Source organism: Lithobates pipiens, unplaced genomic scaffold, assembly GCF_037356315.1.
Source record: "Lithobates pipiens isolate NorthernLeopardFrog02 unplaced genomic scaffold, aLitPip1_a1.2 Scaffold_28, whole genome shotgun sequence".
NCBI classification, from domain to species: Eukaryota; Metazoa; Chordata; class Amphibia; order Anura; family Ranidae; genus Lithobates; species Lithobates pipiens.
Genome location: NW_027507789.1, coordinates 174,884,400 through 174,896,699, shown reverse-complemented (window position 1 = coordinate 174,896,699; position 12,300 = coordinate 174,884,400). Strand labels below are relative to the sequence as shown.

The window sequence follows — 12,300 nt, the reverse complement described above, 5'->3', positions numbered from 1 at the left end:
GTACCGTAGCACCCTATACCAAGTTACCAGTCCTTATAAGAACTTTTGTGGACCAAGCAGGTTGTGTGTTAGTGATTAGCAGACTGTACGTCAGTCCCTATACCAATGAAGGACTGCTGCAGTATAGGGCAGCGGTCAGCAGTAGTGCACGGCAACCCTATGTATTGTGGACCGATAGCGGTCCTTACAGAACAGCAGACTGTACTGCACTCAGGCCTATGTACCGTAGCACCCTATACCAAGTTACCAGTCCTTATAAAAACTTTTGTGGACCAAGCAGGTTGTGTGTTAGTGTTTAGCAGACTGTGCGTCAGTCCCTATACCGCTGAAGGACTGCTGCAGTATAGGGCAGCGGTCAGCAGTAGTGCACGGCAACCCTATGTATTGTGGACCGATAGCGGTCCTTACAGAACAGCAGACTGTAACGCACTCAGGCCTATGTACCGTAGCACCCTATACCAAGTTACCAGTCCTTATAAGAACTTTTGTGGACCAAGCAGGTTGTGTGTTAGTGATTAGCAGACTGTACGTCAGTCCCTATACCAATGAAGGACTGCTGCAGTATAGGGCAGCGGTCAGCAGTAGTGCACGGCAACCCTATGTATTGTGGACCGATAGCGGTCCTTACAGAACAGCAGACTGTACCGCACCCAAGCCTATGTACCGTAGCACCCTAGACAGACCAAGTTACCAGTCCTGATAAAGAGCTTTGTGGAACAAGTGAGTTGTGAATGATTAGCAGACTGCAGCAGAAGGGCAGCAGTCAAGTATAATATTCTTTCTATATTTGGAAGAAAGAATATTATACGTGTACAAGCCTATTACCGTACCACTGATACCAGTCCTGAAAAGAACCTTTGTGGAACTAATAGTAACAGCAAGTCTTTAAAATTATCCTCACTGCCTGACACACTGCTTCCTGCCTGTCCCTATACAAATTGGCAAAAAAGAGTAGGCTGGAACGATTAGCTGGAACAGCTCTTTTGTGGACCTGATAGTAACAGCTAATGATGATGATGATGATGATGATGAAGAAAGACTAATCTGGCTGAGCTGTCCCTAAAATAGCAGCATACAGCGCTCTGTCCCTTTATCTAAACTGACAAAAGAAACTCAGGCTGCTGACCTAACACCTATACCAGTCCTGAAAAGAACTTTTGTGTACCAAATAGCTAGCGTTTTCTCTGTCCCTACTCCACACAGGATCCTTTCCCTACAGTGACAGAAGAAAGAATGTAAAATGGCCACCGGATCGGGTGTATTTATAGGTTAGGGGGAATGTCCAAGTGTCCATGAGCTGTCATGTCTCAATTGGTTGTCCTGTAACACATGATAAACGTGTCACGAAAGGTTAAAGTTCTTGTATACATTAAACACGTAAGTCCGCCGGGGCGAACGACGGAAAAAGGCGTTCGAACCCGCGGACGGCGAAAGTCGGAAATTCGCCGCGAAACGACCGCCGGGCGAACCGTTCGGCCATCACTAATCCTGGAGCAGGACTAATGCCGCATACACATGGTCGGACTTTCCGAATGGAAATGTTGGATGGGAGCTCGTTGTCGGAAAGTCCGATTGTGTATGCTCCATCGAAAATTTCCACACAAACACAAAATGTTTGAAAACAGGGTCTCAAATTTTTCGGACAACTTCACTTTGTTGTCGGAAATTCTGAGCGTGTGTACACAAGTCCGATGCCCAAAATTCCACGCATTCTCGGAATCAAGCAGAAGGAGCTGCACTGGTTATTGAACTTTTTTTCTTCAGCTCGTCGTACGTCATCGCGTTCTCATGTTCGGAAATTTGGGCCAATATTTGTGCATCATTGAGCCACTCTGGGGAGATCTCAAAATGTGCAGTTCATGCAAGACAACCCAAGAATTTACAGGAACTGGAGGCTTTTTGCCAAGTGGAATGGGCAGCTTTACCATCTGAGAAGATAAAGAGCCTCATCCACAAATACCACAAAAAAACTTCAAGCTTTCATTGATGTTAAAGTGGGCAATACACGATATTAAAGAGAAAGTAAGGGCACTAAAAAAAAAAAAAAAAAAAAAAAAAAAAACGCAACCTGCAAGGCAAAGGCATAATGAGCTAGTATGCATAGCCTTTACTGACCTCGTTAGCTGCAGTCTATGTGGAGAAATTCATCCTTATATTTCCTAACAGATGTGCTGAAGTTATGCAAGTGGGTTTTCTCGGTAGGTCAGCTTACCCCACACCCCTTTCTTGGAAGTGAGTCAGCAGCTTTCTAACGTCTAAAGTTAATGCAAAGCAGGTTCTTTGGAAAGGCGGATTAGGGGGGAGCTGAGCTGATGAGAAATAAGTACAGTGCTTAGCATGCAGCTACAAAGGCTAGTGAGTGGAAAAGTTTAATTTAATGAGGAAGTAAACCCTGATGAGTTTACTTCCTCTTTCATTCCCTGCAAAGGCAAAGCATAATAGACTACTATGCATCGCATAGTAGCCCATTATGTGTCACTTACCTGACACAGGAGCCAGCGAAGTCGCCGCTGTCCCCTGTAGTTCGCCGCATCCATCTTGTTGGTGGGGTCTCGCAGCTCCGCCGCTGTCATTCCGCGAAGCCGCGATGACGTCACTCCCGCGCATGCGCACGGGAGCCGACACGCGCGGCAGCTCCGTCGCTGAGAATGCCGCGCTCAGTGCACCTGCGCGCCGCTGTCTACGGCACATGCGCCGTAGACAGCGGTGCCCGTTTTCGGCCAAATATCTCCTAAACCATATATGTTTAGGAGATATTGCTTGGACCTACAGGTAAGCCTTAATCTAGGCTTACCTGTAGGTCAAAGTGGTTTGTAAGGGTTTACAACCACTTTAATTTACTGCTTGGTACGACTATGCAAATATTTGAATGCCATTAGCCTGGTCACAGGTTTAATTGAAAGTTTCACCTTCTTATGCATTTTTTTTTTACCATGTGATCAGCTTGAATTGCCAAGTTTTACCTAAAAAAAAAAAAATAGGATGATCATTCATTAAAAATAGAATTCTATTAAAACATGGAAATACAATTAGCAACATCTTCAACAGATTTGGAACCTCATTAACTAAAATGCAACATATGCCAGTAATAAAAATTAATCGTAGGAAGTACTTACAGGGATAATAAAGTCTTGTTCGCGTTGCTGAGGTAGGTATAATCTTTGTGCCAACTTTTTAATGATATCAAAGCCTCACAGGGTATTTCTGGTAACTTGATACATTGGAAAACTTCTCTATATTTTCTGTCTGTATATTCACATTCTTCTTGTTGGGAATTCAAGTAAAATCCACATTCTGTATGCACCTCCTGGTTATTATGAATAAATAATCCTGTGTAGCCAATATAATTGTATCCCATGTTCCTCCCTTTCCACAATAGAGCTACCCCTTCACTGGGATGCATTAGGAGAATAGATATGTGTACTTCTCCTTCCCAAAATAATGTAAAATAAATATTGTAAGTTCCATTATTGAAGTCCTTAATTCTTCCAGAAGTTCCAGCTCCAAGCTTTTGTGAAAAGATCCGGGCCAGTAAGAAGTCTCCTCCATAAGTCTTCCTTTTCAGCAAATGATTAAACATCTCAACCTGAACAATCAAGGTGTCTCCAACACAATATTTAGGTTTATAGTTCAATATTATTGCTGTGCTATTCAATGCGCTGGTGGTTTCTTTAAAATGCATGGTATCCTTTTGGGGGATTGTAGCATTTATCGCAGTCATTATCTCAGTTATTTGTGGGTCGATGGCAACGTATGCAATATTTCCAGAGGCAAGTGCTAGATGATTTTTTACACTGAGAACTTGAAAATCCAAACGCTGATGGGAAATGGTCAACATTTCTACCGTTACACTCTTAGCCTTATCCACAGATACAATTTAAGTGCGAGTTCTACAACAAAGAACCTACCTGTCTGAAGTTTAGGAGAACGCTAAACACCAGGATAACTGTACAACACAAAAGGATCATAAAACCTTTTCTGGTTGATTTGAACATTTTATTGGTCTCCTGAAACAGAAGTGAGGTGAAATCAATCATAAATGTGATCCACAATCTAAAGTATAATTAAAAGGAAGATCTAAAAACAATAGGCACCCCAAAGTAGTTTTCATGCTCGTTTTGCCTTGTGGTGGTTAATATACCATTGCGCTCTTTTGTGCTTTATAGTTTTTCCTAATAAGCAAGTAAGCATGGGCATACCGCGCGTTTGTGTTTATATTGTGAGGTTAATTCATAGCAAGCATTAAATTAAAAAAATAAAATAAAAAATAATGGATTAGGTTGATGGTCACTGAGGATCCTACCCGAGGATCCACACCAAGCTATGCTAATCCAAATGCACCATCAATTCAAAAATCTTATAATTTCAGCCTTTAGAACAGGGGTCTCAAACTAGTGGCCCTCAGCTGTTGCAGAACTACAAGTCCCGTGAGGCATTGCAAGGCTGACAGTCAGAAGCATGACTCCAGCAGGCAGAGGCATAATGGGACTTGTAGTTCCGCAACAGCTGGAGGGCCAGTTTGAGACCTCTGCTTTAGAACTTATAAGACTGACCTCGATTTATTCTGGATCAGACGTGCATTTCGTATCGAAATTCGGATGCATCCGAATTACAATGCTAACGAATTCGGATGAAATTCGAATAAAAAAAAAAAAAAAAAAAAAAAAAAAATCGAAATATAAAATAGTTTTCTAAAAAAAAAAAAAAATACAGTAAAATAGAATATAACATAACACAATAGAATGAAAATAAAACAATAGTAAAAGAACAGAATAGCATTCAATAAAATACAATAGAAGAATATGACCTTCTTCTGAAATTATAATTTCAAATAGTATAAATTTGAAAATAACTCAAAAAACAATGGAAACTAAAATTTATTATATATATATATATATATATATAATATCTAAATCTAATATTTTCTTTTGGAATTTGATCCAAATTTTTATACTAAAATTAGAATTTCAGAAGATGTTTTTTAAATATATATAAAATATAAAACCTATCTTCCGAAATTCGAATTTTCTATAGAATGAATTCAAATAGAAAAGATTTGAATAGAAAAGAATAGACTAGAAAAACAATTGAACAGAATAGTATAAAATATTTTATTCTATTCCAATCACTGAGTCCAAGCCTTATTCTTCAAGGGGAAACCATAACCCCAACCTGAACCCCAAGTTGTGTATTGTCCACTTGCCACAAGTTGTGTATTATCCACTTGCCACAACACCGGCCACGAGTGCCACTTGACCGGCCACGAGTGCCTCTTGACCAAGTTGTAGATTGTCCACTTGCCATGTCACCTGCCACAAGTTGTTGGGTTCCTAACACCAAGTGACCCCGAGATATGGGTAATATGCCAAGTACTTTGTAGTGCTATTGTGTTTGCATACCAAATTCGGGCTTTATAGCTATAAGTGGCCCCAAAGTCGGGTCACAAAATGTCATTCTCTTCTGCAGAAAAGTACTTGACATATTGCCCATATCTCATGGTCATTTGGTGCTAGGAACCCCACAACTTGTGACAGGTGACGTGGCTAGTGGACAATCCACAACTTGGTCATGTGGCACTCGGACAATACACAACTTGTGGCAGGTGACGTGGCAAGTGGACAATGACATACAGCACATGTACTTGCCTTGCGATCGACATTCGTGACTTCTTCAATCAGGCATGCTGACAACTTCATCGATAAATATAAATTAAATAAGATGTGTGTTTTTTGCACTGGTACACTGCAAGTATGAGAAGTTGATGTGACAGATGTATATAAGTAAGTAACTAACCATCTTCCAAAATTTCTAAAACACCAAACCCAAAACAAATATATATACACATATACATATACACACATACATATACACTCCATCTTCCGAAATTCTAATTTATTCTTTTCGAAATTCGATTTTCAGAAGATGGTTGTATATTCTATTATATATATATTTTTTTTTTTCTATTTGAATTAGACATTTTGGAAGATGGTTAGTTACTTACTTATATACATCTGTCACAGCAACTTCTCATACTTGCAGTGTACCAGTGCAAAAAAAAAAAAAAAAAAAGCCAAAACACTTATTTCATTTATATTTATCGCATCAATGAAGTTGTCAGCATGCCTAATTGAAGAAGTCACAGATGTCGATCACAAGGCAAGTACATATGCTGCATGTCATTGTACACTTGCCATGTGACCTGCCACGAGTGCCACGTGACCTGCCACGAGACCAAGTTGTGGATTGTCCACTTGCCACAAGTTGTGGGGTTCCTAGCACCAAGTGACCCGAGATATGGGCAATATGCCAAGTACTTTTTTGCAGCAGAAAATTACATTTTGTGACCCAACTTTGGGGCCACGTATCTCGGGGCCACTTATACCTAGAAACTAAACAAATTTGGTATGCAAACACAGTAGAACTAGAACTACAACATCTCCAAATTTGGGGTTTCTAGCACCAAGTGACCCCGAGATACGTGGCCCCAAAGTCGAGTCGCAAAATATTTTCGAATACGGTTGAAAAAATTCAGTATAAATATTTTCTAATGCGACCAATTTTTTGAATTTGGTAAAAGAAGAAACAATACGAAAACAAATTTAATGAATATAACTAAATTAAATTAAATTAACAAAATAAAATTGAAACTAAACAATTTTTTTTCCTTTTGCACATGTCTACCTTCCTCAAATCTGACCCTATGTACTGAAAGTTGTGCCATTGATCTTTGTCTTTAGCTGGTAGACCTTATGGTAGGAACATCATGTGATATTTAAAAATTGTGCTGTACTGTACAGTAAAAAAGGGAGAGTGGAGGCGTAGTCACTGATATATCACACCACAGAGGCAAAAACAAAGGAGGGAGTGCCATGAATCTAAAGTCTCAAAGTTTCATCATGATTTTATTGTTAAACAATGCGTGTGAATATGTAGCCAACATATTTCAGGTTTTTCTACTTCTGGGCTACAAAACATTAGGGGAAAGATGGAACAGTGACAAATTACATAGTTACACAATTTCGCCCTTGGGACTCTTATTTGCCATGAGGGCCATGTTGAACTTCCTGTGACTAGTATGAGAGAGTGAGAGCGATAACACCAAAAGTTAACACACCTGCTCCCCATTCACACCTGAGACCTTGTAACACTAATGAGTCACATGACCCCAGGGAGGGAAAATGTCTAATTGGGCCCAATTTGGACATTTTCACTTAGGGGTGTACTCTGGTTGCCAGCGGTTGGCTTGTTACACCGTTATAAAAGCTGTACACTCACTACTTTACATTGTAGTAAAGTGTCATTTCAATGTTGGAAAAAAAAAATAAAGGAGGATTCACGCTGCGCTAAAGATAAATTATCATTAAATATGATGGAAAAAAGCAGCTGGCACTGGAGTCAGAATACAATAACTCAAAATACTAAAGTGCAAAAGGAGTGCAGCACTAATACCAAACTGAATCAAATGTCAATTTAAGAATTAAATAAAAAAAAATAAAAAAATCCCACTAAAGTGACATACATACATATATTTATTGTGTGTATGGAAGAATAGATTGTAACCTAGTTAATATTCAAGATCAGCTTTCCCGTAGATTATTCTATGAGAATTAGAGTCAGATAATTATCCATCATTGCCATACAATCAAGAAGGCCATACCATCAAGATTATTCTGCAGGTGGGCAATGACCCCAAACAAAGTCAAAGTCACTAAGAACCATCTTCAGCATAAAGAAGAACAAGGCGTATTGGAAGTGATGGTTTGGCCCCCACAGAGCCCTGATCTCAACCATGGAGTCTATATGGGAATACATGAAGACCGAAGGATTGAAAGCAGCCTACATCCATAGAAGATCTGTGGTCAGTTTCCAACATGTTTGGAACAACTTACCTGCTGAGTTCCTTCAAAATCTATGTGAAAATGTATCTAGGAGAACTGATGCTGGTTTGAAGCCAAAAGGGTAGTCAAACCAAATATTGGATTTAATTTAGAATTTTCATCTGTTCACTCACTTTGCATTTTGTAAATTGATAAAAAAAAAAATCATTTCAATATATAACATTTTTAATATACATACATATACACACACCCTTACTTTACAGCATTTCTTCACACCTGCCCAAAACATTTGCACAATACTGTATATATCCTGCCCTAGTATTTTATAGACCTGTATACATTTTTCTACGCATGTATTAATTAGTATTGATGGACTAGATGTCGAGTCAAACATAAGTTCGAATCAAACATCAGCTGTCCTTTTGTTCATAGAACAAACAAATATATGGGACACTTGCGGGAAGTTCACCCGCCACAGAGCACCCCATAATGCAAGGCTACTGATTGGCCAAAGAACGCACCTGACCTGTATGCTTTGGCCAATCACAGTGCGATGTGCTGCGAGAGCTATGATTGGCCAAAGGCAGGGTGCCTTTGGCCAAGTCCATGCCCAACACTATATATGGCTGCTTACATGGCAGCTGCGTATAATGTGAATTAAGAGAGATTAGGCAGGTTAGCTAGTGGATTAAGCATGCAGTCATTGTATGGGTAGGCAACCTTAAGGGTCCTTTCACACTGCCATGACTTAAAAAAGACGCACGATGTTGCCATGATTTTACCAAGTTTTTGCGGGTGCGATTTTGCCATGATTTTAGGGAATGCCTGTGTAAACTTGAGGTCTCTGGACCTCAACTCGCATCAAAAAGTTGGACCAAAGTAGTACAGGGACTACTTTGAAGTTGGTGCAACTTGAAGTCGCACAAATATGAATGGTTATTGTAAATCATGGGGTACGACTTGTCATGCGACTTTGTACTCCCAAGTCGCAGGACAAAATCGCACAAGTGTGAAAGGGACCTTGGGCTCTATGCACACCTCAGTGTATTTTTTTAAAAGCACAACATTGCGGTTTTGCCGCGATTTTGTACAGGTCAATAAGTCGATGTAAAAAGCAGAAAAACGCATTCACAAGAAGCTCCTGTGCTTTGAGCTTCAGGCGACAAAACGCTCGGATGTGAAGAGGTGCCACTGAAACAAATGGGATTTTGCTTGTTGGGAGCTGAAAACGCTCAGGTGTGCATGCAGCCTAAAGAGGTGCAGATCTACCTGAACGATATGGGAGAAGTCAAAGATCACCGGGCACAGTGTAACCTCCTCACACCCGATTTAAACCTCTAATTGCTGTACTACCGTGTCGCAAGCGCGTGCATTGCACAGCAATCATGGATTTAAATCAGGTGGTGAGGATGCAACATATCGCCCCTCACCACCTGTCAAGTATACTTGGTTCACTGAGAGGAGCAGCAGTGCCTGCTGCACTTGTGAATGAGCCAGTTTCAGAAAGTGCACCAAACCCACAGCATATAATAAAAAAAAAAAAAAAAAAAGTCTATGGCTAAACACAGAAAAACGGCAGATACCCTGCACCCGTAGTGTGGGTAAATGGCAGCACATCAGTGCGAAAGCAGCCCTATACCATTATGGCCCAGTGTATTGCTTCACACTGACCTGAAGATCTTCTATCCTGCTGCCACCGCTCTGGAGACAGCTACCTGGCATAAGAGGTGGATTGCAGTTAGTATCATCCGCATGGGACAGGAGCCAGCACTACAGAGAAGGCATTGGCTTATACAGATCTTGCTCCCTGGGGGGATCCATAGGGGGGCACCCGGGCGCTGCTCCCCATCCTGTAGTGTCAGGAAAAAGAAAAAAAAAAACAAAAAAAAACAAAAAAAAAAAAAAACACACAAACACACGGGCCCTTTAAGACGTTAAAAAAAAGAAAATAATTTAACATAGTGCACTGTGGCGCTGGTCGCAGTGCACTATGAGAAGCGCCACATCGATGCAATCACAAGGTTGCATCCATGGCGCTTCATTTGCGGGCCTTTAACCCGCCTTGTGGCGCAATGCAAAGCACCGACTAGCTTCCGCCTGTAGAATAACTACGGGCGGGAGCATCGTTTACATTTAGAGGTTACTTACGGAATTCGTGGGCTAAACGAAAACCAGAAGTGATGTCGGTAGCTCCGTTCTTTGCATGGAACGGAGCTGTCAGGTAGGAGATCGGGCCAGGCAGCTGTGATATTCAGTTCACTAACTCAGTGAACAGGAGATTTGTGCATACTACTGAGCGTCCCTGTCACAGCCATTCAGCCACAGAACAGCTGCAGATGACACAGCCGATCTCTCATGGAAACCTAACACTAGGCTAATCTGCCATCAGCTTCACTGTGCTAGCTGCCCCTGTCCCTGATCCCATTGCATCCATCCCCCATCTGTCCCTGATCCCATCCCACCCACCATCCCTCTGTCCCTGATCCAACTCCCCACCTCCATTCCTCTGTCCCTGATCACCACCATCCCTCTGATCCCACCACCAAAGGAAAACATGTAAGATATTGCATTATTGCAGTCCCTAAATGTGAGGACTGTATGCATTTTATTAGGCTTTGTACTTCGTTGTCTGCAGTGACCTCTGCCTATTGCCGTTTCCCGAGCACCTTTTTTGTGTTTCCTGTTTTTTTTTTTCCCTGGTGAACGAGGAGTGTGACTGGGCTGTCAGACAGATTGATGCATCATGTCATTAGAACCTGGTGTATAATGTAGAGCCTGGTATATGATGTACTACAGGGGACCGAGTTGGTGGATGCTATAAGGGGGGTGGATTAGAAGTGGGAGGGGTCAAAAGGGTGGGCAGGGTCTAGCCCCCCCCCCCCCCCCATCTTAAAACTTCACCAGCCACCACTGGGATAGCCTACACCCTGAGGCATGTGTAATAGGTTTCCTGGAGACACCACATTCATCCCTAAAAGTCCCCTCACATTATAAGTGACTAAGTTTACCAAAACCATGGCTCAGTATAGGAAGTGTCTGCCTGACCAATGGAGGCCAAAAAAAAGGGGGAAGACAAAAGAACACGGGGGTGGGAGAAAGGAGAGAGGACGAAGAAGCCCAAAAGCGCCAAACCCCTCCCAATACCCATCCCCCTCCCTCTGAAAGCAGTAGACCTAAGAGGCTGAATAGATTCCCTCCTTCTGTTCAATATATGGACCCGGCAAACATCCAGGTGTTGCCTCATCTCCATATCTTCCAAGGGGCTTACACCTCTAACACCTCCAGATCCCCCACCAATACCCCAGGCCCCTCCCCCACCCATTTAAGTTTCTACACTCTTTCCTACCAAAAGAAGCTTTCACTATACGGGCCCTCCTCTTCCCCCTCTGTCTCCCTTCCCATAAGTCCATCTCAAATTGCTTTGGGGAGGGGATGCTCCTTCCTCCTCCCCCCCCCATCCTGGTTGGGGGGGGGGGGGGGGGGTGAGATGTCCAATTTATGACCAAAGTCCACTAGATCTTCCAGGAATCTCAAGTCTGCAGTTCGGCCATCTTTCTTCCCTTTAAGACAGGCTGGGAATCCCCATTGATATGATCTATTTAATGTCCTCATTTGTTCAGTTAAAGGTTTAAGGAGTCTCCTTCTCATTAAAGTCTCAGTGGAGAGATCCGAAAAAAAAAAAAATTATCTGCAGCTCAGCTCCTTCATAAGAGACTCCTGCTGATTTACGCATTGTTTCCATGATTTTAGATTTCTCGTCAGCATAATGAAACCTCACCATCACATCTCTCGGATTTTCTGTCCCTTGGGTAGAATATCTTGAGTAGTGATGGACGAACTTCCGACGGGACGAAGGTTCGCGGCAGACCCCATTGACTTTAATGGCAGGCGAACCTTAAAAAACCTCTAGGTCATAGTTTCAGCCACAAAATACTTACTAGCTGTGCACACAGTCCCACAACACTGACATAACAAAAGTATTAAGTGAATCTGGGATCGACAACGACAAGCATTCTTTTTTTATCTGCAAAATTGACAATTCAGGAGTGCATGAATGCCATGGAGGAGAGACAAGGTCAGGCCAGGCTATGAAGGGGGTGCAGGAGATGATCAGTGCTACAGTCAGGGCAGCGCAGTCCTGTGCCAGTGTCCCAGTGTGCCAACCTGTGCTTGAGCCCCTCCCTCTGTCCGGCCCTTACCCCCACCTATGCAGGGCTCCACTGCGGTGGTCCGGAGGTGCCAGTCTAGTGCTGATCCTCAGCCATGGTGCTGGCACTGCCTGCTGATTAGCTTCTCCACTGCCATCTCCCTCACTGTCTGAAACCAGCACCGCGATAGAGACTGAGCACCGACACCAGCACCGAGAAAGAGAGAGCACCGACACCAGCACCGAGAAAGAGAGCACTTCTGCAATTTGCCACTTTGGCTCAAGCCTGTTGCTCCTGCCCTACCCCTACCACCC

General features: G+C 42.4%; 2 protein-coding genes across 3 annotated transcripts in view; both read right to left on the bottom strand.

Annotated features, from left to right (window-relative positions):
- LOC143935838 (NXPE family member 2-like) overlaps positions 1–4,052 on the bottom strand; it is a 40,449-nt gene extending 36,397 nt beyond the window's left edge. Inside the window, exons 1-2 of the mRNA XM_077459961.1 lie at positions 3,909–4,052; positions 3,117–3,817 (exon numbers count right to left, since the gene is read on the bottom strand). Of these exons, the coding sequence (XP_077316087.1) occupies positions 3,117–3,817; positions 3,909–4,037 (830 nt within the window). The 5' untranslated portion in view covers positions 4,038–4,052. The remainder of the gene's footprint in view (positions 1–3,116; positions 3,818–3,908) is intronic.
- LOC143935837 (NXPE family member 4-like) overlaps positions 1–12,300 on the bottom strand; it is a 101,117-nt gene that overhangs the window by 82,429 nt on the left and 6,388 nt on the right. Inside the window, exon 2 of one of the 2 annotated variants that reach the window (XM_077459957.1) lies at positions 3,909–4,007. The exons of the other annotated variant lie outside the window; for it this stretch is intronic. The gene's annotated coding sequence lies outside the window, so the exon portion shown is untranslated. The remainder of the gene's footprint in view (positions 1–3,908; positions 4,008–12,300) is intronic. 2 annotated transcript variants of the gene reach the window in all.